The 25,337-nt window shown below is 41.4% G+C and overlaps 1 protein-coding gene across 6 annotated transcripts in view; it reads left to right on the top strand.

Annotated features, from left to right (window-relative positions):
* The window catches only part of LOC133630133 (myomesin-1-like), an 89,451-nt gene that overhangs the window by 35,959 nt on the left and 28,155 nt on the right, over nucleotides 1-25,337 (top strand). For 4 of the 6 annotated variants that reach the window (XM_062021479.1, XM_062021477.1, XM_062021478.1 and 1 more), the window contains 19 exons: nucleotides 1,955-2,398; nucleotides 9,969-10,165; nucleotides 10,231-10,357; nucleotides 10,461-10,645; nucleotides 10,705-10,819; nucleotides 11,468-11,624; nucleotides 11,684-11,790; nucleotides 11,942-11,986; nucleotides 14,661-14,797; nucleotides 14,869-15,013; nucleotides 15,119-15,178; nucleotides 15,252-15,319; nucleotides 16,730-16,843; nucleotides 17,093-17,180; nucleotides 23,041-23,079; nucleotides 23,166-23,271; nucleotides 23,352-23,515; nucleotides 23,587-23,623; nucleotides 23,721-23,743. In XM_062021479.1, coding sequence (XP_061877463.1) covers nucleotides 1,955-2,398; nucleotides 9,969-10,165; nucleotides 10,231-10,357; nucleotides 10,461-10,645; nucleotides 10,705-10,819; nucleotides 11,468-11,624; nucleotides 11,684-11,790; nucleotides 11,942-11,986; nucleotides 14,661-14,797; nucleotides 14,869-15,013; nucleotides 15,119-15,178; nucleotides 15,252-15,319; nucleotides 16,730-16,843; nucleotides 17,093-17,180; nucleotides 23,041-23,079; nucleotides 23,166-23,271; nucleotides 23,352-23,515; nucleotides 23,587-23,623; nucleotides 23,721-23,743 — 2,358 coding nt within the window. The remainder of the gene's footprint in view (nucleotides 1-1,954; nucleotides 2,399-9,968; nucleotides 10,166-10,230; nucleotides 10,358-10,460; nucleotides 10,646-10,704; nucleotides 10,820-11,467; nucleotides 11,625-11,683; nucleotides 11,791-11,941; nucleotides 11,987-14,660; nucleotides 14,798-14,868; nucleotides 15,014-15,118; nucleotides 15,179-15,251; nucleotides 15,320-16,729; nucleotides 16,844-17,092; nucleotides 17,181-23,040; nucleotides 23,080-23,165; nucleotides 23,272-23,351; nucleotides 23,516-23,586; nucleotides 23,624-23,720; nucleotides 23,744-25,337) is intronic. The other 2 variants (XM_062021481.1, XM_062021482.1) reach the window with 1 other exon arrangement.

Raw genomic sequence — 25,337 nt, forward strand, 5'->3', positions numbered from 1 at the left:
TCAGTGGCCTAGAGTGTCCGCCCTGAGATCGGTAGGTTGTGAGTTCAAACCCCGGCCGAGTCATACCAAAGACTATAAAAATGGGACACATTACCTCCCTGCTTGGAACTCAGCATCAAGGGTTGGAATTGGGGGTTAAATCACCAAAAATGATTCCCGGGCGCGGCCACCGCTGCTGCCCACTGCTCCCCTCACCTTTCAGGGGGTGAACAAGGGGATGGGTCAAATGCAGAGGACAAATTTCACCACACCTAGTGTGTGTTGTCAATCATTGGCAGTGTTGGGTTAGTTACTGAAAACCAGTAACTAGTTACAGTTACTAGTTACTTTATTTCAAAAGTAACTCAGTTACTAACTCAGTTACTTACACCAAAAAGTAATGCGTTACTGTGAAAAGTAACTATTTAGTTACTTCTTTTTTTAAAGCTCCCATTAATGCCCTTTTAGCCTTCATGTCAGTACTGTTATTGCACTGGAGAATAATACAATGTGTTGATCAACTTGACATGCATTTGCATCACTGAACTCTGCTAAGCAATGTGCTCTACATACAACACACAAAGACAAAGATATGTTTTAAAGGGCCAACTTATTTCAGGCCAGAACAAATTGACAAAACTATTTTAAATAGCTGCAACATAACATACATAAGTAACAAACAGCATAATAACAACATAGCTGTAAACGAAATACGTACTTTAACTTTATTTTTACATACCAAAGCCTAACCAGGCATTTTTTCTCTCAAGGAATTCTGAAATAAAATAATGTCTGAAGCCCAGAACACTCTACACATTTCCCCAGTTTTAGTTTAGAGATAAGGAAATATTGGCCTGGCCCACTAGGATCCCTCTTTATGTTTGTGAATTTTATTTTTTATACATTTAGAGCGATGTGATAATCAAACACTCTAGAAGTCTAGAAATAAAGAGTATATAAGAGAATTGACAGAGTCTGTGTACTATAATTCATAATAACATTGATTTTGATTCAATATTATGTTTTGAGCAATGAGTTTGAAAAAAAAAAAAACAGCTTTGTTTTATTAGTCAACATTGCAACGTTTTCTAAATTACATTTCACCTTTAAGCTTTTTTATTTCACTTTTCTTATGTTTTTGTTTATTTTAATAGTATTTTTAGAAAGTGCTGTGGGCCTTTAAAACATTAGCTGTGGGCTGCAAATGGCAGGGGCACACTTTTGACACCCCTGCTATAGATAATAAAAAATTAAATCTGATAAATCTATCGGTAAAAAGCTGAGCCTGGCGACGCATGCGTGTTAACAACTCTCTCGCTCTCTCTGTCTCCGCCCCTCCCTCACCAATGCTGCTGCGCGCACCCCTCCCCTCCCTCTTCTTCCCGCACTCAGACACACACACAGCGCGGCGGCTCCTCCGTGTGACACGAGAGATTCAGAAGAACGACACCGTAGTGCTGCCACAAAACACACTCAGATCTTCTGCTTCAAGCCAATACTACATAAAAAGTAACGTAAAATAACGCAGTAACGCATCAGTAACGGTAACTGAGTTACTGAATATAAAAAATAACGCGTTAGATTACTAGTTACCGCCGAAACTAACGGCGTTACACTAACGCGTTACTAGTCCCAACACTGATCATTGGTACTTAACTTTAAACAATTTCATCTATTTTGTAGTCAGTCTTAAAAAGCAATCTTCATACATTTGATGCCATTTATGCACGAGGTAACGTTGATTCGATACATTTGCAATGTGACTAAAGTTTGGCTGCATGTTCTCATCATGTCCTCACACGGATGTCACCTTTTGGCCATCTTGTCTTCATCTTTTCTTTCCAGTCAGATGAAGACATCTTTTTTTGCTTATTTATTGATCCATTGTTTTAGTAATTGTAAACTCTGCTTATGTGACTTGCATCTGTTTGTCCTAAAAAAAGCTTCTCTTGATTTTCTCTGCTAACTCCTGTAGGGGGCGGCATCCCTCATGGTGTGTTGCCGGAGACGGGTCCGGGGGGTAAAGCAGGCCAACTAACCCTGCACAGGCCACGCTGGATGGGCACGCATGACACTGTCCAGCTCTCCCCTGACACAATGCAATTGAGCAAAGCTCAGACTGACCCCGAGCACGGGCAGGGGCAGGCCCAGGTGGTAAACTCGGGCCCCTCACACCCCGCAGAGACAAACAACCAGCGGGCATTAAGTGTGTCTCAGGCCCACAATGTGGTGAACGATCAGCTCTCACAGTCTGCGCCGGGCTCACTTTGTGAAGCACTTACTGACACAGAAGCACAATTAGGCTCCAATAACGCTGTGAAAACAGCAGAGAGGTCGGAGACTGAGCAGACATGTGAGTTGTCAGTAGATGCTTCTGCTAACCAGGAGCACACTCAGGGGCCCCACTCAGAGTCAGCAGGTGAGCACTGCCTTAGGACGGAGGTAGAAAAACAAACTTCATTGTCATACACATTTTTAAACCTAATACATGTACTCGAGGTGACATCAAATAAACAGTAGGTGGCGCTCTCCTCACAGGTAAGTAACTGATTGAATGTCACAGCAGACAGCCAAGCTCAGATGTTCTGACGAGTTGTGCATCCCTTTGCTATTCCACATGCGTAGAACACAGAGATCATGTTTAAATCTTGTAATAATAGTAATAATTATGGAAGTATTATTGTAGCTAAATTATTTGCAAACACGTATCTCAATCTGTGCATGTGTAATCCAATTCACGTGTCCGTATACTAATTTGTGTGTCTGTATGATGATTTCTCTATAGGTAAAAAAAAAATCTCAGTTCGTATTTCGATCTGTGTGTGAGTGAGTGTGTGTGAGTGTGTGTGTGTAAAAAAGATGTGTGTGTCAAAAGCTAGAACCCTCGATAGGCTGTCTATTTACAAGTGACTTTTGCTACTTTCCTGCCGTGGAATATTTCTGTGTGTATTCAGATTTGTGTGCGTGTAATACAATCATGTGTGCGTATCTGTGTTTGTGTGTGTATTACTTTGTGTGCGTCAATTGAAGGACGGCAAGGATGGAGGAAACTCATTTCAGCCGTTATGTCGTGACATTATTGATAACTTTTTTGAAAACAAAAATACTTGTGACTACTAAGTTACTTCTAAAACATGAACTTTTACTTACAGCAAGTGATGGAAAGTCCATTATTCTTGGCTTCAATGCCAATAGGAGTGCGAGTGGCTGCAAGGTAGTGTTGTCCCGATACCAATATTTTGGTACCGGTACCAAAATTGTTTCGATACTTTTCAATACTTTTCTAAATAAAGAGGACCACACAAACTTGCATTACTGGCTTTATTTTAACAAAAAATCTTACGGTACATTAAACATATGTTTCTTATTGCAAGTTTGTCCTTAAATAAAATAGTGAACATACATGACAACTTGTCTTTTATTAGTAAGTACGCAAACAAAGGCTCCTAATTTAGTCTGCTGACGTATGCAGTAACATATTGTGTCATTGTCCACTCTATTATTGTGTCAAAATTATTAAGGACAAGTGGTAGAAAATGAATTATTAATCTACTTGTTCATTTACTGTTAATATCTGCTTACTTTCTCTTTTAACATGTTCTATCTACACTTCTGTTAAAATGTAATAATAATTTATTCTTCTGTTGTTTGGATGCTTTACATTAGTTTTGGATGATACCACAAATTTGGGTATCAATCCGATACCAAGTCGTTACAGGATCATACATTGGTCATATTCAAAGTCCTCATGTATATAAACATAATATAAATTTGAAAAAACACAAAAGAAGATGTTGTGATGCCAAAAAATATTGACGTAATCATAGTAGTATCGACGAGATACGCTCCTGTACTTGGTATCATTACAGTGGATGTTCGGTGTAGATCCCCCAATGACATTTGTTTACATTTTGACGCCGGTGAGCTACGGTGTGTAGTGAAGCATGTTTAGCTATTCCTTGTTCTGCAGGGATGATACTTGTAAGAAACTCACTTTATTTGTCGCAATGGAGGCGTGGATTAGTGATTTAGAAGTACCGTAATTTCCGGACTATAAGGCGCTACTTTTCCCCCTCGTTCTGGTCCCTGCGGCTTATACAAGGGTGCGGCTTATATACGGCCTGTTCTTCTCCGACACCGACGAAGAGGATTTCGGTGGTTTTAGTACGCAGGAGGAAGACGATAACACAATGATTAAAGACTGACTTTTCATGTACTGGTAGGCTGGTTATTTTGATAACGTACATGCGAGCACTTTGTATTACTTTGCACCGTTGTATTATTTGTACTCTGCACGAATGCTGTTCGCCATGTCAAAGATGTGAAAGTTTGATTGAATGATTGAAAGATTTATTGTTAATAAATGGGACGCTTTGCGTTCCCAAACAGTCATCTCTGTCCCAACAATCCCCTCCGTGGTAGCAGGAACCCCTATATACTACGCTAATTACACATCAAAACCCTGCGGCTTATAGTCGGGTGCGGCTTATATATGGAGCAATCTGTATTTTCCCCTAAATTTAGCTGGTGCGGCTTATAGTCAGGTGCGGCTTATAGTCCGGAAATTACGGTAGCTAAAACACTGCCGACTGCGGCTCGACTAGTTAAAGCACCTCTTCCGGTGGGCGTTTCAGTGTTATAGCTTCACCTTGATCGTTAGTTTTTTTTGCCAAAATGCTTCCGTTCAGCCTTTTCAGTCTACACACATTTTCTGTTTGTAAGTACTCCGTGATTGTGCGCTATCAAACATGCTCCTCTGCTCGTGAACCAGCAATGACACAACGTGACGACTACGGGGGACCGGTACGTTTCAGAGGCAGTATAGTACCGAATATGATTCATAAGTATCGCAGTACTATACTAATACCGGTATGCCGTACAACCCTACTGCAGGGTGCTGACTCGTGTTAAGTATAAGTAAAGAAAAGTTGAAGCTGCAGGCAAAACTTTGTACACGTTCGAATCGCTGCACGCACACACAGATCTACCACGGCAGAAGTGTAGCAAAAGTCACATGTAAAAGACAGCCAATCGAGTGTTCCTGTTTCACACACACACAATGTAATACACACACTCACACATCTGGATACGCACACACACATCTGACTGAATACGCACACACACATCTTCCACGGCAAAAATCACGTGTGAAAGACAACCAATCGAGGGTTCTTGCTTTACACAATTCTGAATACGGACACACATTTTTTTTACACACACACACAGATCGAAATACAGATAGACAGATTTTTTTTTTGCTGACAGACAAATTAGAATGAGAACACACACTGATTACCACCTACACAGATTGAGATACAGACACACACATTAGTACCAGACACGTGAATTGGATTACACACACACAGATTGAGATACACGTTTGCAAATCATTTTTGCTACAATAATACCTGCATAATAATCTAATCATGAATGTATATGTTGATTTTTCACATCTTCACACAAATATCACAACCCAATACATTACAAACTTCACATATTAAAAGTTTGGATGTCATGTAAAATATGCATATCAAACAACAAAACACTAATACAGTAATCTTGTTTTTCATGTCTAACTGGTTACATGTTCAACTGTGGTAAAAACGATTTGGCGAAGTAGGAATTATTATTCATGAATCCAATATTTTCATAGTCAGTGCTTAAAAAAACTGTTTATAACCTTCTAAATACAATTGTTTACATTGTTAGAGCTCCTTACATCTAAAATAACACCCATATAGTCAACTTTACATTCCTTTTATCCAACATACAAGCTTTGAGTGCGTCCTCTCACTCGGAACTGGGCTAAAATAACCACATGCCTATTTTGTTTTTGCCAAAATTTGGTCAACCTGATCGTCAGGGTAGTTTATATAAATCAAGCATATGGATAAGTGGTACAGTATACATTATTCTATGTAAATAAACGGACAACATTAGGTCATATTTTCGTTACTAAAGTGTAAGTAAATAAAATTCAAAGCAATGATATACAAAATATATGATTTTAAAAAAAACGGTGTCCCGGAATTTACATAAAAAATCAGTCTTTTGTCCACAGTGTACAACAGTCAGAAAGTGGTCCTCTCAGTAAATGAGGATTTAATAAGGCTCAGGTGATTCCTTTTGGTCCATTTCTGCTGTAAATAACATTATAAAAATTTCAAAAAATGTCAGTGTTTATCTCAGTGTGACAACATGAACACATCGGATTTAGCGTTAGCCTATTAGCATTAGCATTCGGTTCAGTCAGGTTGAGACAAACAACTCCACAAATGGAGGTCACTGAATATTTTTAGAGCATGTAACAAAGTAAATTGTGAATATTTGATGTGATTTACCTTCGTTCTACTCGTCCTTCATTTCACATTTATCTTCAAACTAGGAGGGGTTGCCGCTTTAAAGTCCGGCTGAATTATATTCCTCTGTAAATATATGTAAAATAAAGGTTTAAAAAAAGTAGCTTAGTCAGCCCTTTATACTTAAAGCACTGATTGGTACATTTAGTCACAAAATTATTATTCTTTGACTTGAAATTCTGATCAAAATTGTCCAAAGATGTATGCACCAAAAAGTGTAAGGATTTTTGCATTCAATTAACAAGCATTTTTGTTTTGAAAAATTGTAACTCTTACATTTTTTGTTTACACTAAAGAGTCATAGCTTTAGGAGACTTTTTAAACTTGTATTTAATATGATATATTCGTAAGAACTACAACTGATAAATGATAATGGTGGATGATTGGGAGATTTGGAATCTAGAAATTAAAAACAATAATAATGTACACTGATTTTGTGAACAGTTTCAGCAATAAAATACAGTGTATTATTATTATCTATTGTGATCACTACAACATGAAAATAGAAACTACTGTACTGTAAGACATAAAAGACATAAAAAAAGACTTCATTTAGGCTAACAATACGCAGAATTTACCTCAAAAAAGAAAAAGAAAACAAAAAATCTCAACAGAGTCAAGCTGTAAAATTTGAAGCAAAGGACCACTTAAGTTTTCTTTACTGTAACTATTCTATTTTTATGAAAGATTTCGTTATAAGGATTGCAGAGTTTGACGGTTAAAACATTTAAAACAAGTTTCCTTACCATTACTTGTTCATGTGTTCATTTTTTTGATATTATGTTGATTGATTGATTGAGACTTTTATTAGTAGGTTGCACAGTGAAGTACATATTCCGTACAATTGACCACTAAATGGTAACACCCGAATAAGTTTTTCAACTTGTTTAAGTCGGGGTCCACTTAAATTGATTCATGATACAGATATATACTATCATATATACTATCATCATAATACAGTCATCACACAAGATAATCACATTGAATTATTTACATTATTTACAATCAGGGGTGTGTAGGGGAGGGAGGGGGGTATGGGGGGGGGGGTGGTATGGACATCAAGTAGTGGACATAGAGAGAGAGAGAGAGAGAGAGATCATAAAGCATAAGAAAAAGAAAAAGTATCTGCATTTGATTGTTTACATTTGATTATTAGCAATCCGGGGAGGGTGTTAGTTTAGGGTTGTAGCTGCCTGGAGGTGAACTTTTATTGCGGTTTTGAAGGAGGATAGAGATGCCCTTTCTTTTATACCTGTTGGGAGCGCATTCCACATTGATGTGGCATAGAAAGAGAATGAGTTAAGACCTTTGTTAGTTCGGAATCTGGGTTTAACGTGGTTAGTGAAGCACCCCCTGGTGTTGTGGTTATGGCGGTCATTTACGTTAAGGAAGTAGTTTGACATGTACTTCGGTATCAGGGAGGTGTAGCGGATTTTATAGACTAGGCTCAGTGCAAGTTGTTTAACTCTGTCCTCCACCTTGAGCCAGCCCACTTTAGAGAAGTGGGTAGGAGTGAGGTGGGATCCGGGGTGGAGGTCTAGAAGTAACCTGACTAGCTTGTTCTGAGATGTTTGGAGTTTAGATTTGAGGGTTTTGGAGGTGCTAGGGTACCAGGAGGTGCATGCATAATCAAAAAAGGGTTGAACGAGAGTTCCCGCCAGAATCCTCAAGGTGCTTTTGTTGACCAGAGAGGAAATTCTGTAGAGAAATCTCGTTCGTTGGTTAACCTTTTTGATTACCTTGGTTGCCATTTTGTCACAGGAAAGGTTAGCCTCTAGAATGGAACCTAGGTAGGTGACCTCATCTTTCCTGGTGATGACACTGTCACCTACTTTTATGTTGAAGTCATTGACTCTCTTAAGTTTGATGTGGGACCCAAACAGGATGGATTCTGTTTTACCCAAGTGTATGGATAGCTTGTTGTCAGCGAGCCAGGTGCAAGTTCTACAGAGCTCAGCACTGAGGATTTTCTCCACCTGTGACTTTTCCTTGTCTGATACCAGCAAGGCAGAGTCATCCGCAAACAAAAACAATTCACAGTCGCATGCCGATGATATGTCGTTTATGTATATTAGGAACAGTAAAGGTCCCAATATACTGCCTTGGGGGACTCCACAGCTCACCGAGAGGGGGGGGGGTCATGGTGCCGTTCACCTCTACCACCTGCTCCCTCCCCTCCAAGTAAGACTGCATCCAGCTCCAAGAGGTTTTGTTAAATCCGATTGCTCTGAGCTTATCCAACAGTATAGCGTGGTTAAAGATGTCAAAGGCCTTCTGAAGGTCCAGCATGACCATGCCGCAGTATTTGCCCGCGTCCACCTCATGTTTGATGTGGTCGGTCAGATAGAGAAGGCATGTGTCAGTGGAGTGGTTAGTTCTGAAGCCGGATTGGAATTTGTACATGAGTTTATTAGTGGCAAGGTAACTATCGACCTGTTCATAAACTATTTTCTCCATTACTTTCGAAATGGAGCTGAGAATAGAAACAGGTCGGTAGTTGCCAGGTTCCAATTTGCTTCCTTTTTTAAACAGGGGAGTTACTCTTGCTATCTTAAAATCTTTTGGTACTTGGCCTTGTGTAATTGATAGGTTTATTATGTGCGTGATGATCGGGGCAATGATGGAGGCAGAGTCCCTGAGGAATCTGGAGGGAATATTATCAAGGCCGGTGGCCTTGTTAGGGTGGAGCGCGCTCAATTTTTTAAACACCTCATCAGCTGTGACCATTTCTAATTTGAAATCATCGTTGGATACTCCTAGCTTTCTGTAGAAGGCTTTAATGTGTTCTACACCATATATGTATGTACTATTATTTCTTATATCATATTATTAAAAATGTGCTATCAATTCTTATATTATATTATTATATATATTTACTGTTATTTATATATATCAATATATCAGTATATATAAACCGATGCAGGGTCTGCATAGCTCCTCAGAACACCATCTTTCCACAACCTTCAGGTGAGCTTGAAAACTTGACAAACCACCACAAAGATGTCAGATTATCACCAACCAAGAATGAAGCTTTGTGCAACTAGCGCATCAAACTCTAATCTTTTTGTACAAATCTAACTTTAACTAACAGCACAGTATTATCAATTTCCCTGACCTGGCATCTAAGCAATTACCAATGTTGTTTTGGCTGTCTGAATTAGAGAAATTATGAATAGATTTCAATTAAATGGATTACTGAAATTGACGAGAAAAAAATGAAATATTTAGGTAAACATTCTAATATTATAAATTTAGCATAAAGACTATCAACAATAGAAAACGTTTAGTCTGCTTCTGTCCATCAGAAGTTAGTTTTGAAATGTTGATTTACCAAATAAATGTGTTGTTCTTTGTCAGGACAGAACGTTTAGTTTAGCCACGCATATTTTAGCATAATGCTTACCAACTCAATTTATTTCTTCAAAAGCTATTCAAATATGTGTTTAATAAGAACACAACTTCTTTCTATAGTTACATATTGTGGTAAACAATGATTTTAAATACTTGCAGCCTTTACAACATAGTTTTGAAATTCACTTCAGTCACGTTTAAGAATGAAATGTGTCCCTTTTAGGTTGAGCTTTAGTTAGCCATGTATTCAGGGTTCATTGGAGTTGTCTGTCATCTCAGCGTCCCCTGCTCCACCTTTTGGCATCAGTGTACTGGAGTGTGTACGTGACTCAATGGTGCTCGCTTGGAAACAGCCGGCCTTCGTGGGCGGGGCTGACATCAGTGGATACTTTGTGGATTACCGCGAAGTCATCGACGGAGTGCCGGGCAAGTGGCATGAGGCTAATATTAGGGCAATCAGCGAAAGGGCCTACAGAGTGAGTCTTCCTCGTTTTTCCCAGCCTGATGTTCACAGAAGCTAAGATTATTCTCATGTCTGTAGGTGACGGACCTGAAGGAGAACAGAAAGTATCAGTTTCAGGTTCGAGCAGCCAATATTGCAGGTGTTGGCATCCCGTCACTTCCCAGCGACACGTTCCTGTGTGAGGAGTGGACTATTGCTGTTCCAGGTGCACTTTTAGCAGCTCTCAGGGGATTTATTTCAACCTTCAGCCTTTAAAACATGATCTGGAATTTCAGTATTCTAATATTTTGTCTGTTTTTTCATGCTAGGACCTCCTCATGATCTAGAACTCAGAGAGGTGCGACGTGACTCCATGACTTTGCTATGGAAACCACCCGTTTATCAAGGTCGAGATCCGGTCAATGGCTTTTACGTCGATATAAAGGAAGCTGAAGCTCCAGAGGAAGCTTGGAGAGGAATCAACACCAAGGCTACAGAGAACACCTTTTTCAAGGTCACTGTGAAGATGGTCACATTTTTAAAAAGATGCTTATTCTTCTTGTTGTGCTGCAGGTCAATAATCTGAAGGAGGGAGAGACGTACATTTTTCGTGTGCGAGCACAGAACCAAGCTGGTGTAGGAAAGACTTCTGACATCTCAGAGAGGGTCCAAGCTCTGACCAAGCCAGGTAGGAGGTATATGGACAGTTGATAAACTACTAAAAATGCTCAATATTTCTAGTGAATAATCTCGATATTTCTAGTGAATAATCGCAATAGTCCTAGGGAATATATATATATTTCTAGTGAATATTCTCAATAATCCCAGTGAAAAATCTCAATATTAGCAGTGAATAATGTCAATATTTGTAGTGAATAATGTCAATAGATCTGGTAAATAATCCCAATATTTATAGCGCATAATCTCAATATTTAAAGTGAATAATCACAATATTCCTCGTGAAAAATCTAAATATTTCAAGGTAATAATCATATTTTTAGTAAAAAAATCTTAATATTCCTAGCAGATAATCATGTATTTGTAGTGAATAATTTTAATAGTCCTAGTGAATGACCCCAATATTTCTAGTGAATAATCTAAATATTCCAAGTGAAAAAAATCTCAATATTTCCTGTGAATAATCTCAATATTTTTAGTGAATAATTTCAATATTTTTAGTGAATAAAATCAATATGTCTAATAAATAATCTCAATATTTCTAAGGAAAAATCTTAATATTTCTGGTAAAAAAAAAAATAAATCCAATCTTTCTAGTGGAAAATCTCAATGTTGTAGTGAATAATGTCTATATTTGTTGCCTTCCTGTGGCTTCCAGGCACCAAGGAAATAGTTGTGGATGTTGATGATGATGGCAACATCTCCCTAAACTTTGAATGCAGCAACATGACCCCTGACTCAAAATTCTTGTGGTCTAAAAATTATGAGGATATCCCTGACTATTCACGCATGACTGTGGAGACCAAAGGAAACAAGTGAGATGATATTTGAAGGACACTTTGTGCTTAATCACTCATTGATGAAATTATTTCAGGTCAAAGGTGACTTTCAGATGTCCCGGAGAGGAAGACATTGGCATTTATTCATGTCTTGTCAGTAACACTGACGGTGCGTCATCCAGCTACACTATCTCAGAGGAAGGTGAGTTTTAAAGTAAAGAACGTCTCTTTTAAAAAACAGCATTCTTCAAAACTGTGCTGTCAACATTCATAACCTCTGAAGATGTTAAAACTGGTCAATGTTAAAGACAAAGTTATGAAACATGTTCCAAAAATCTGTCTTTCATTTTCAGAGTTGAAGAGACTGCTGGAGATCAGCCATGATCACAAGTTCCCAAGTAAGTCCACAAAACATCTCTGCTGTTTTTAGGTGTTCAGGCGGTCCTCAGGTTTCCAACCAATTCTAATCCTAGATTGTGATAATTAAGTCCAGTTTTACAGAAACTTTGGAAGAAGTCAGAACTTCTACCCAATCAACACTTAATTTACTCATGCTGTACACAGAACGCGTTAAAACCTTTGTATGACCCAGTGGCGGGTCGTGTGTTTTCCACATAGGCCTTCAGTGATGTCCGACTTCAATGATTACCTCTCAAAATACCATAATTTACGCACCACATGACCATTGTTGGATACATATTATACAGAAACACATTTATACACTACTGAGAATTGAGTCACCTCAACAGTGTACAAAACGGGCTATTTTCTGGCGCATTTAAAAATAAACTCGCATCAGCAATTAAAACACATCTTATGTGGTACTGTCAAAATTAAAATTAAAAAATAATAATAATAAAAATTAAAAAAAATTCCAAAAAAATTAAAATTGTAAACAAAACATCCAAAACGTGAAAAATAGAGAAATTTAATATTTGAACTCACAATTTGTAGCACCCATTCAACGCCGTATAAGCCAGTGGAATCGCTCGTAGTCGGTTGATTTGAGTGGAAGTGGCGGGCATTTCCCTATTTCATCGCCAGGACAGCTGAGCTAGATTCTGGGGTTTGCTGACGTCGTCTCACAAGATGTAGTTTCTCTTGAAATATCCTTCTTGAAAATGGCCTTGCAAATATATATCTGCCAACTAATCAACGTTATGTTCAACTTCTTTGTGGGTTCAAAAAGTGAGTATATGTGATTTCTCTGCTAGCCAGGTATGGCTACGATGACACACTTCCTGCTTCAGTAAATTGCAACTTGTAATTGGATACTCACTTTGGAGTGACACGTGAGTATCCAATCACAGTCTCATTAATGTCAGGCTACCTAGATAGGCTACTGTCAACAACTTGTGATCTGATTGGCAATCGCAACTGTCTATCAACTGTATGTGTTCTGTTCGTTTACACTATGTTGATTCAGAAGGCTGCGGCCAAATTCATAAAGCTCTGGCAACAAGCCAGCCTGACATGAAAATAATATACTTTTATATATCTATGGAAAGTAAATGAAAAATAAAATTAACTTTGATTAATTTATGATCATTATTTATGTGCGGCCAGCAGAGAAGATGTGATGGCGGAATAATTTAGAAAATTAATCTGCTAACGGTCCCGGGTGTGGCTCTGCTGATCTGCATAGCACCGCCGCGGCTCAAACCAGTGAGTATCCAATCACAGGACGCGTAAATGTCACGTTCAACGTGAGGCCAGCTAGAAGGCCTTACTGACAACAACTCGTGATCTGATTGGCTATCGCAATTATCTATCAACTGTATGTGCCCGTTCACTTACAGTGCACAGACTCCCACCTTGTTGATTCTGAAGGCCCGGGCAGATTTCGTACAGCATGGCAACATAAGCTAGCTGAATTCTGATTATATAAAAACTCTAACCTAAAAACAACAGCACTGGAAGGAGCATAATATGACATGAAGATAATATGAATACTTTTTGATATTTAGGGAAAGTAAATAAAAAAATACTTTTGTTTTTAATTCTGATCATGATTTCTGGTTATGTTAGGCCAGCAGAGAAGGCCTTGATGGCCCTGACGGCCCACCACTGGTATGACGTCCTGATGTAGACGGCTCCTCAGATAGTGTTTCTTCAGCTGGATGCTATGTACTCAGCCATGCATTCATCTTTAGTAACTCTCGATCCCAAAATCCATCCATCCATCCATTTCCTACTGCCCAACCCTCTCGGGGTGGCGGGGGTGGGCTGGAGACAGCTGCAGTCGGGCGAAAGGCAGGGTACACCCTAGAAAAGTCGCCACATCATCGCAGATAGACAATACAGATAGACAGACAACATTTACACTCACATTCACACACTAGGGCCAATTTAGTGTTGCCAATCAACCTATACAAAACATAAAGTTGAACGTCTCACTGACAAAAGTACACAAAACAAAATGAAAAGCTATGAGCAATAATGCTAACACTGGTTTGGAGAGGAAGTCACTACACAGGACATATGATGACCAGGCAAAGACTAGACAGTTAACTGAGAACTAGATACACAGACTAGACAAATAAATACACCTGAACTAGACACAAGAGGAAGGTGATTGAAAAAAACAAAGGTCAAAGCAAGACACCGGTGCAACTCAGGACACAAAGAAACACTTGGGGAACAGAACACAAGACAACCAGAAACAGATCATACCAGCAAATGTACACTACATGTATCACATCATTATTGCAGCCCTTTGAGGCACTTGTGATTAAGAGCTATACTATTACACTTTGATTGACTGATTGATAATTATTGCCCTTACTGGCTTCTAAGAGAACAGCAGTCGATTAGCACACTGCAACATAGCAACTCAAGCATGAAGAAGGAAGGCAGAAAGGAAGGAAGGAAGGCCTTTGTTGTCATCGCACGAGTACAACCACACTTCGCTTCAAAAGTTCATTTTGTTCATATCAAAGTTCATATAATTTCTTCTTTAGAAAAGCAAAATTAAGTTTTTCATTCACTTATGGGAGCACGTTTGTAAACCATGAAATCTCGTCATTAAACATTATAAAACTGTTTTAAGTTATTCTTTCTCTCATCTTTTAGCTATTCCCCTCAAGTCAGATCTGGCAGTGGAGATGCTGGAAAAGGGCAAAGTTCGCTTTTGGCTGCAGGCTGACAAGATATCGGCCAACGCCAAAGTTGATTACATTTTCAACGACAATGTTGTGTCTCAGGGCGAGGTCAGCCAGCGACAAACACCACTTTTCATTCTTATCACATCTTCATGTTCCCTTCTGTTGGCATCTGGCAGAAATACAAGATGAACTTTGACAAGAACACCGGTGTGATTGAAATGATCATGGAGTCTCTGACACCAGCAGATGAAGGAACCTTCACCTTTCAGATGCAAGATGGGAAAGCAACCAACCAGTCCAGCCTGGTACTGATAGGAGATGGTAGGTCCAGTCAGACCGACTTCGAATTAGATCTTGTTAGCGATTGGAGGTTAGAATTTTGGAGATCTACTACTGGTGGCAAACAATATGTGTTTTGGATTCCAGTGTTCAAGGATCTGCAGAAGGAATCTGAGTTCCAGAGGAAAGAATGGTTCAGAAAACAAGGTGTTTATCTCGACTGTTGCACTGAAATCTCCATGAGTTTCGTTTACCTTTTTGACCACCATGTTGGTTCCAGGTCCTCACTTTATTGAATATTTGGGTTACGAGGTGACACCAGAATGTTGTGTTGTACTAAAGTGCAAGGTAAGACTTAGCTTCATTCAGATTCTTTAAAGGCCTACTGAAATGAAATGTTTTTATTTAAATGGGGATAGCAGATCCATTCTATGTGTCATACTTGATCATTTCGCGATATTGCCATATTTTTGCTGAAAGGATTTAGTAGAGAACAACGACGATAAAGATCGCAACGTTTGGTATCTGATGAAAAAAAGACTTGCCCCTACCGGAAGTAGCGTGACGTAGTCAGTTGAAAGGCTCCTCACATTTTCCTATTGTTTTCAATGCAGATAGAGCGATTCGGACCGAGAAAGCGACGATTACCCCATTAATTTGAGCGAGGATGAAAGATTTGTGGATGAGGAACGTTAGAGTGAAGGACTAGAATGCAGTGCAAGACATGTCTTTTTTCGCCCTGACCGTAACTTAGGTACAAGCTGGCTCATTGGATTCCACACTCTCTCCTTTTTCAATTGTGGATCACGGATTTGTATTTTAAACCACCTCGGATACTGTATCCTCTTGAAAATGAGAGTCGAGAACGCGAAATGGACATTCACAGTGACTTTTATCTCCACGACAATACATCGACGAAACACTTTAGCTATGGAGCTAACGTGATAGCATCGTGCTTAACTGCATATAGAAACAAAATAAATAAATCCCTGACTGGAAGGATAGACAGAAAATCAACAATACTATTAAACCATGGACATGTAAATACACGGTTAATGCTTTCCAGCCTGGCGAAGGTTAACAATGCTGTTGCTAACGACGCCATTGAAGCTAACTTAGCAACCGGACCTCACAGAGCTATGCTAAAAACATTAGCTATCCACCTACGCCAGCCAGCCCTCATCTGCTCATCAACACCCGCGCTCACCTGCGTTCCAGCGATCGACGGTGCGACGAAGGACTTCACCCGATCACAGATGTGGTCGGCGAGACGGAGGAAGTTAAGGTGAGTTCGGCGGCTAGCGCGTCTGCTATCCGTCTATGTCCTCCTGGCTGTGTTGCTATAGTCCGCTGCTAATACACCGATCCCACCTACAACTTTCTTCTTTGCATTCTCCATTGTTCATTAAACAAATTGCAAAAGATTCACCAACACAGATGTCCAGAATACTGTGGAATTTTGAAATGAAAACAGAGCTTTTTTGTATTGTATTCAATGGGGTACCAATACTTCCGTATCAACCGTTTACGTCACTCACATACGTCATCATATCCAGACGTTTTCAACCGGAAGTGTGGCGGGAAATTTAAAATTGCACTTTATAAATTAACCCGGCCGTATTGGCATGTGTTGCAATGTTAAGATTTCATCATTGATATATAAACTATCAGACTGCGTGGTCGGTAGTAGTGGGTTTCAGTAGGCCTTTAAACACATTCTGTTGTAATAATCCTACAGTCTACTGTGCTGCATTCAAGGTGGGAAACATAAAAAAGGACACCTCAGCTCTCTGGTATAAAGACGGCCGCGAGATTAAGGCGGATGAAAATCTGGGCTTTACAGAAGGAGTGCTGAAACTGGAAATAGCTCAGGTATGGATTCAAGATTTTAAATATCTTACTTGTGCTTGTGTTGTCGTCATGGAAACATGCTGCGAATATAACAAACGTTTCAATTCAGTGTTGAAATCTATATTTACTTGTTTGATGGCTCTTTTGCCATGTGTCCAACGTGTTTCAAGAAAATTAATCTGCCCTCCTGAATACAAAGCAAATTAATATTGATAGCATCATTTATCATCTGCGTTTATAACAAGAAACATTGTGACGGTTGTCTGACAGATTTCGAAGAAGGATGCTGGCGTGTATGAGATTGTTTTGAAGGACGACAGAGGAAAGGACACTTCAGCGTTAAGTCTGACCGACCAAGGTGACCTGCTGTTTATTTCTTGTTTGAATAATTGCTTCTTCCAATAGCCAAATTCCACGTCATGTTTATTTTTAATTCCTACTGGTATATTAGTTTTCGGAGCTGCCAACTCTTTTGGATTCTGCGGGAGACATTTGGAAATGCTGACTGAAGTTTTAAAATCTTGCTTTGTAATTTTGTGGATTTAAAATGAAAAGAGGCAATATACTGTAAATATAACAAAGTTCTATAAGAATGAATAAATACTACTAAATGTGTTAAGGTTGCGATCGATGCGTCAATGAAGACAACCCCCAAAAATGCTGCGTTGGCTAGCTCTGTATGTTGAATGTAAAGAATGCAGATAGTTTACAGAATCAGTGACTAGCTAGCTCAGCACCATGATATTTATAGATGATAAGCATAAGGATACCATGAACGACACGAAGGCGATCCAGGGCTTTTTAAGGTACAAACGTGTGTTCATGTGCAATACAATACTACTAGGTTATTTGACTAGCGGCCAAATCCGAACTGTTAAATATGGAAGTGTTATTGTAGCAAAATTATTTGCAAAAGTGTATCTCAATCTGTGCGAGTGTAATCCAAATCACGTGTGGGTGTAATAATGTGTGTCTGTATATCAATCTGTGTGTGTGTATATAGATCCGTGTGTGTGTTTTAAGTTGTCTGTCCGTATTATGAGTTGTCTGTGTGTAAATGACTCCTGTGTAAGAGTTGTCTGTCTGTTCAGCAATTTGAACGTGTAAAATGATTTGTTTGTAACTCCTCCTCGCCTTTCCTTATATTCCCTACGAGTCGGCGCCTTGCAGCCACTCACACTCGTGTTAACGGTAAAACCTAGAACAATGGACTTTTTATCACTTGCTGTAATTAAAAGTCCAGATTTTAGCAGTAACTTAGTTGTCAGAAGTATTTTTGTATTCACGTAAGTGATCATGTAATGACATTGGTCGCGTTTCCTCCATCGGGCTGAACAAAAATAAATAAAAATAAATGTGAAAAACGTGCAAGATGGCCATAAGATGTAATGTATATGCACTTTTTGTCCTACAAGTATACAAAAATAGTGTTGCTATATAATAGATGTATCCATCCATCCATCCATCCATCTTCTTCCGCTTATCCGAGGTCGGGTCGCGGGGGCAGCAGCCTAAGCAGGGAAGCCCAGACTTCCCTTTCCCCAGCCACTTCGTCCAGCTCCTCCCGGGGGATCCCGAGGCGTTCCCAGGCCAGCCGGGAGAGATAGTCTTCCCAACGTGTTCTGGGTCTTCCCCGTGGCCTCCTACCGGTCGGATGTGCCCGAAACACCTCCCTAGGAAGGCGTTCGGGTGGCATCCTGACCAGATGCCCGAACCACCTCATCTGGCTCCTCTCGATGTGGAGGAGCATCCTCCCGGATGACAGAGCTTCTCACCCTATCTCTAAGGGAGAGCCCCGCCTCACGGTGACGGAAGCTCATTTCGGCCGCTTGTACCCGTGATTTTGTCCTTTCGGTCATAACCCAAAGCTCATGACCATAGGTGAGGATGGGAACGTAGATCGACCGGTAAATTGAGAGCTTTGCCTTCCGGCTCAGCTCCTTTTTCACCACAACGGATCAATACAGCGTCCACATTACTGAAGACGCCGCACCGATCCGCCTGTCGATCTCACGATCCACTCTTCCTTCACTCGTGAACAAGACTCCGAGGTACTTGAACTCCTCCACTTGGGGCAAGATCTCCTCCCCAACCCGGAGATGGCACTCCACCCTTTCCGGGCGAGAACCATGGACTCGGACTTGGAGGTGCTGATTCCCATCCCAGTCGCTTCACACTCGGCTGCGAACCGATACCCTCAACGCCCTAACGCCGCCTAGAAATTCTGTCCATAAAAGTTATGAACAGAATCGGTGACAAAGGGCAGTCTTGGCGTAGTCCAACCCTCACTGGAAACGGGTCTGACTTACTGCCGGCAATGCGGACCAAGCTCTGACACAGATCATACACAATATGACTGTCCGATACCCCATACTCTCTGAGCACTCCCCACAGGACTTCCCGGGGTACACGGTCGAATGTCTTCTCCAAGTCCACAAAGCACATGTAGACTGGTTGGGCAAACTCCCATGCACCCTCAAGGACCCTGCCGAGAGTATAGAGCTGGTCCACAGTTCCACGACCAGGACGAAAAAACCACACTGTTCCTCCTGAATCAGAGGTTCGACTATCCGGCATAGCCTCCTCTCCAGTACACCTGAATAGACCTTACCGGGAAGGCTGAGGAGTGTGATCCCACAATAGTTGGATCACACCCTCCGGTTCCCCTTCTTAAAGAGAGGAACCACCACCCCGGTCTGCCAATCCAGAGGTACCGCCCCCGATGTCCATGCGATGTTGCAGAGTCTTGTCAACCAAGACAGCCCCACAGCATCCAAAGCCTTAAGGAACTCCAGGCGGGTCTCATCCACCCCTGGTGCCTTGCCACCGAGGAGCTTTTTAACTACCTTGGCAACCTCAGCCCCAGAAACAGGAGAGCCCACCACAGATTCCCCAAGCACTGTTTCCTCACAGGAAGATGTGTTGGTAGGATTGAGGAGGTCTTCGAAGTATTCCCTCTACCAATCCACAACATCCGCAGTCGAGGTCAGCAGAACACCATCCCCACCATACACGATGTTGACACTGCACTGCTTCCCCTTCCTGAGGCGAAAGATGGTGGTCCAGAATCGCTTCGAAGCCGTTTGGAAGTCGTTTTCCATGGCTTCCCCGAACTCCTCCCATGTCCGAGTTTTTACCTCCGCGACCGCTGAAGCCGCACACCGCTTGGCCTGTCGGTACCTGTCTGCTGCCTCCGGAGTCCTATGAGCCAAAAGAACCCGATAGGACTCTTTCTTCAGCTTGACGGCATCCCTCACCGCTGGTGTTTTGGGATTACCGCCACGACAGGCACCAACCACCTTGCGGCCACAGCTCCAATCGGCCGCCTCGACAATAGAGGTACGGAACATTGTCCACTCGCACTCAATGTAGCGCCTCCCTCGTGACATGTTCAAAGTTCTTCCGGAGGCGGGAATTGAAACTCTCTCTGACAGGGGACTCTGCTAGGTGTTCCCAGCAGACCCTCACAATGCTTTTGGGCCTGCCAGGTCTGTCCGGCATCCTGCCCCACCATCACAGCCAACTCACCACCAGGTGGTGATCGGTAGAAAGCTCCGCCCCTCTCTTCACCCGAGTGTCCAAAGACACTCGGGTGAAGATGCAAGACTGCAAATCCGATGACATAACTACAAAGTCGATCATGGAACTGCGGCCTAGGGTGTCCTGGTGCCAAGTGCACATATGGACACCCTTGTGTTTCAACATGGTGTTCGTTATGGACAATCTGTGACGAGCACAAAAGTCCAATAACAAAACACCACTCGGGTTCAGATCTGGGTGGCCATTCTTCCCAATCACGCCTCTCCAGGTTTCACTGTTGTTGCCAATATGAGCGTTGTAGTCCCCCAGTAGAATGAGGGAATCACCTGGGGGAGCACTCTCAAGTACTCCCTCAAGTGAATCCAAAAAGGGTGGGTACGCTGAGGTGCCGTTAGTCGCGTAAGCCCAAACAACAGTCAGGACCCGTCCCCCCACCCGAAGGCGGAGAGAAGCTACCCTCTCGTCCACTGGGTTGAACTCCAACGTGCAGGCTCTGAGCCGGGGGGGCAACATGAATTGCCACCCCAGCCTGTCGCCTCTCACTGCTGGCAACGCCAGAGTGGAAGAGAGTCCAGCCCCTCTCTAGAGAACTGGTTCCAGAGCCCTTGCTGTGCGTCGAAGTGAGTCCGACTATATCTAGCCGGAACTTCTCCACCTCACGCAACAGCTCAGGCTCCTTCCCCCCTGCGAGGTGACGTTCCACGTCCCAAGAGCTAGCTTATATAGCCGAGGATTGGACCGCCAAGTACCCTGCCTTCGGCTGCTGCCCAGCTCACATTGCACCCGACCTCTATAGCCCCTGCTATGGGTGGTGAGCCCGTTGGAGGGGGGACCCACGTTGCCTCGCCGTCGTGCCCCACCTCCGGGCCTGGCTCCAGAAGGGGGCCCCGGTGACCAGCGTCCGGGCGAGGGAAATTTGGGTCCTTCGTTTCTATTTTTCATAGAGGTCTTCGAGCTGCTCTTTGTCTGATCCCTCACCTAGGACCAGTTTGTCTTGGGACACCCTACCAGGGGGCATAAGACCCCGGACAACATAGCTCCTAGGATCATTGGGACACGCAAACTCCTCTACCACGATAAGGTGGCAGCTCAGAGAGGAGATGATAGATCTAGTCTTACACATATCAGAGAACACATCTCAACTGTTTGAAAGTTTGGCAATGAAATATGACAGCGCTGCAGTGATGTTGTCTTTTGCCATTTTTGACAAGGGAGCATAAGCAGCTGATTCTGGAAGGCATCAGGCAGTGATTTTGCTTGGATTTGCTTTAAACATTAAGTTTTAACAGTAAGGTAAAGTAGCAGCAGTCATTAACAGCACAAAACACATGAACAGAAGTAAATTTTGCTCTGCTGCAGTATGCGTCAAGTGCACACACTACTCACTCTCATCGTTAGCGCCCAATAACAAGTAACTTTAAGTAACACTTAATAAAGTGTAACTATAAGAACTTTTGACAACGATGACATGTTCATTTTGAAACACTTTCCATCATGCATTCAGCTACAAGTTGACCTACCTTGCACTCGACGTGTAGTTGTGGATGGTGGTTCCGGAGTTGGCTCAACATGTTTGAAGTGTCGCTTACTTTTGCAGGGACTTTTTTTCCTGCATTTTCTGGTGATGGGCTGACTATCCTGAATTATTTTACCCTCAGCACGCTTTAGGAATCCAAAATACGTCCAGACTTCAGATTGTGTCCGTTTACTAGGAGGGCAACATCTCAAGAACTAGGTCCTTGTGTTGTTTTCTGCCATTGCTGACAGTGTTAGTGTGCATGTGCCCTCTTTGGAGGCGCCGTTGCTGCGGCGTTTCCAGGAAGTGAGCAATGTCCCCCAGTTCATTAATAAATGACGGTTTGTCGATAATTAAAAAATTATACGGTATTACTAACCGTCCTGAATTTTACCGCGGCCTATCATTATTTACATCCCTAAATACTTCCATAGTTAAAGACGTCAAATTGGCACACAAGTGCAGTCCAAAGCTTTGACAAGAAATGTTTTTTTTTGCGAGTCCGAAAAACAGCGCAGTACTTTTGTCCTACAGATTGAAGTAGTTGGTCCTAAGAATAAGTAGTCCACTGTCACATACTGGATCTTTGACTAGCGTAAACTTAATAACCTTATTTCTGATTGTTAACCATTTTCCATTCATTTCGAGCAGTTAGGTGTAAGGAGCTTGGGGGGAGAATCTACTGCATCATCACCAAATGTTGGTAGCTCTGGAGTTGGCGATTACTTCATAAAATAATATGTTAGTAATGTAATAAAATATTGGCAAAATGTGTGTTACCTGCTAGCACGTTTGCCGCATACTAGCCACAATACCTAGCTGAAGATAAGTTAAAACGCTAAAAAAACGTTACCTAGCTGAAGCTAGCACTAAGCTAATACGCTAATACACGTTACTTGGTGTAGCAAGCACTAAGCTGAAACACGAATAGATGTTCTGTTGCTGAAGCTAGCACTAAGCTAAAATGCTAACAGATGTTAACTGGCTGTAGCTAGCGCTAAGCAAAAACGGTAATAAATGTTACCTGGCTGAAGCTAGCATTAAGCAGTACACCTTCCTTTGATTTGTATTGAGTCTGAAGTTTTAATTGTGTACTTTGATAAACGTTGCTGTGTTAAGTTTGCTTATTGTCTTGAACATTGTGCTCATTGTTTTCTTGAAGGTTTCAAAGACCTGATGAATGAAGTGTTTGACTATATCGGTGAGTTGTAAACATTTCACACCTACTTTTGTCAAGTTTGTTCCACCTAAATTAGGCAATTGACTGGACGCTTGTTGACTTTACAGCTAACTCTTCCACACCGTTGAAGATCACGAGCACAGAAGAAGGCATTCGCATCTACACCTTTGTCAGCTACTACAACGACCTGCTGCCAGTCACATGGCATTACAAGTGTGTTCAACCCATTTACGTAATGAAAACATACTCTGGTTCAAATATACAAAACTAGACTCGGGTTTGTGCCCCAACAGGGATTCACCAATTAAATTCAGTGACCGCCTCAAGAGCGGCGTGGTGGGCGAGCAGTTGTGGTTGCAAATCTCAGAGCCCACTGAGAAGGACATGGGAAAGTACGCCATTGAGTTCAGCGACAGCAAGGGAGGCCTAAGGCGGACCGTGGAGCTGTCAGGTCAAGGTTAGGGAGAATTCAACTTCCCTATTTGCTGCTGAATGTAATTTCTCTCAAAATGTGTTTGTGCTCTGCAGCATATGAAGACGCCTTAGCAGAATTCAAGAGACTCAAGTGAGTTAAAAGCTGATTTACTCTCACATTGTTTTGACTGCAAAATCTATTTTTGCTCATTTCACACCTGAATTGATTTGTTGATTCTCTCCTTCAGAGCGACTGCTGTTGCAGAAAAACGTATGTTTTGTTCATCCATGTTGTTGGCATGCATGTGTGTGTCTGCACGGAATTACAAATATGGGATAGCAATACAAAGTATAGAAATATGGAATAGGATTGGGTGGATCAATGTTGCTGAGGCCTGAGTGGAGCAGACCTGATCAGTGCAGTAGTACAAGTGAGTACTAGTACTAGTGTACTAATGAAAAAAGCCTATACATATGTGTTCATATATTTTATATGAAAATAATATTAAAATATAATATAATATAACACACACACACACACACACTATTTATTATACAGTTCTGAAGGTATTGCAGTGATATAGATATTAAATAAATGTAATGGAGTTGGATAAAGAATTTAAATAAATGTAATATCAAAATCACTACAATAACTTCACTTGGAGTTAAAATTTTAGGACACTGTGTGCTGTCTCGTTCAGAATCCCCGTGTGCTCGTGCTGAACGATTTTACACGGATGTTTTTACACGTAATCAATTATCCCAATGATTTAAGTCTGCATATTAATTTCATATCAAATTGAAGAGGGAAGTTTACCAAACATATAAAAATACAGTACAAACTGCAGAAAAGCCCCGTTTGAGGGTACTCTCCAGTATGCTGTCATATGGTTACGCGGGCGCACACACACACACACACACACACACACACACACACACACACACACACACACACACACACACACACACACACACACACACACACACACACACACACACACACACACACACACACACACACACACACACACACACCGCTGCTTCTTTCACCACACAGCAGAGCGTTGATTGTGATGTAACAACAATCATTTGTGCAAAAATGAAGAATGTAGGATTTACAATACTATCAGGAAATGATTAGAGACACTCCAGTTTATAGATATGTATAAATATATTAAATCATGATTGACCCAAATTCCAAAGTGTGATGAATCTGATTTAAAAACTTAGGTGCATTAGGCTTGGGGTTGGGTTAGCAGCAGCAACAAGTGTCATGTTGGCATGTGTTAAAGTGAGGTGCTTCATAATATTCGAGTTACTTGAGGCAGACTTGGATTAATGTTTTTTTCCTGGATTTAGCGTGCATGATACATAAACATTCTTCCCTTTAATTTCAATGAGCAAAAAGTAGTACCGATTTTTGCAGTTTGTGGTCAGTCAGAGCCTGTAGTGCAGACCTGGGCATTGTGCGGCCCGCGGGCCGCATCCGGCCCTTTGTACGTCCCTGTCCGGCCCGCGTGAGGCCAATTATAAATTACAAAATACATTTTAAAAAGCATCTATTTCGAGTGTGCAATACAACGGTGCTGCTTTTGTTTTGAAAAGCGTTATTTGTATTACTTCCGTGTGGACGTATGCTCGTGCGCGCAGCGGCAATCTCAAATTACAAAATAAATTTAAAAAAACATCTTTGTCATGCGTGCAATACAACTGTGCTGCTTTTATTTTGAAAAGTGTTATATGTGCGTATGTCCTGTGAGGGAAGGCGCACAGCGACAAGTGATGCCCGCTAAAAAGAGAAAAGTTGATGACGAATGGCGTGTTTTCAACAAGACAAGTAAAGGTAAAGCTGTGTGCTTATTTGT

Source organism: Entelurus aequoreus, linkage group LG15 (genome assembly GCF_033978785.1).
Source record: "Entelurus aequoreus isolate RoL-2023_Sb linkage group LG15, RoL_Eaeq_v1.1, whole genome shotgun sequence".
NCBI classification, from domain to species: Eukaryota; Metazoa; Chordata; class Actinopteri; order Syngnathiformes; family Syngnathidae; genus Entelurus; species Entelurus aequoreus.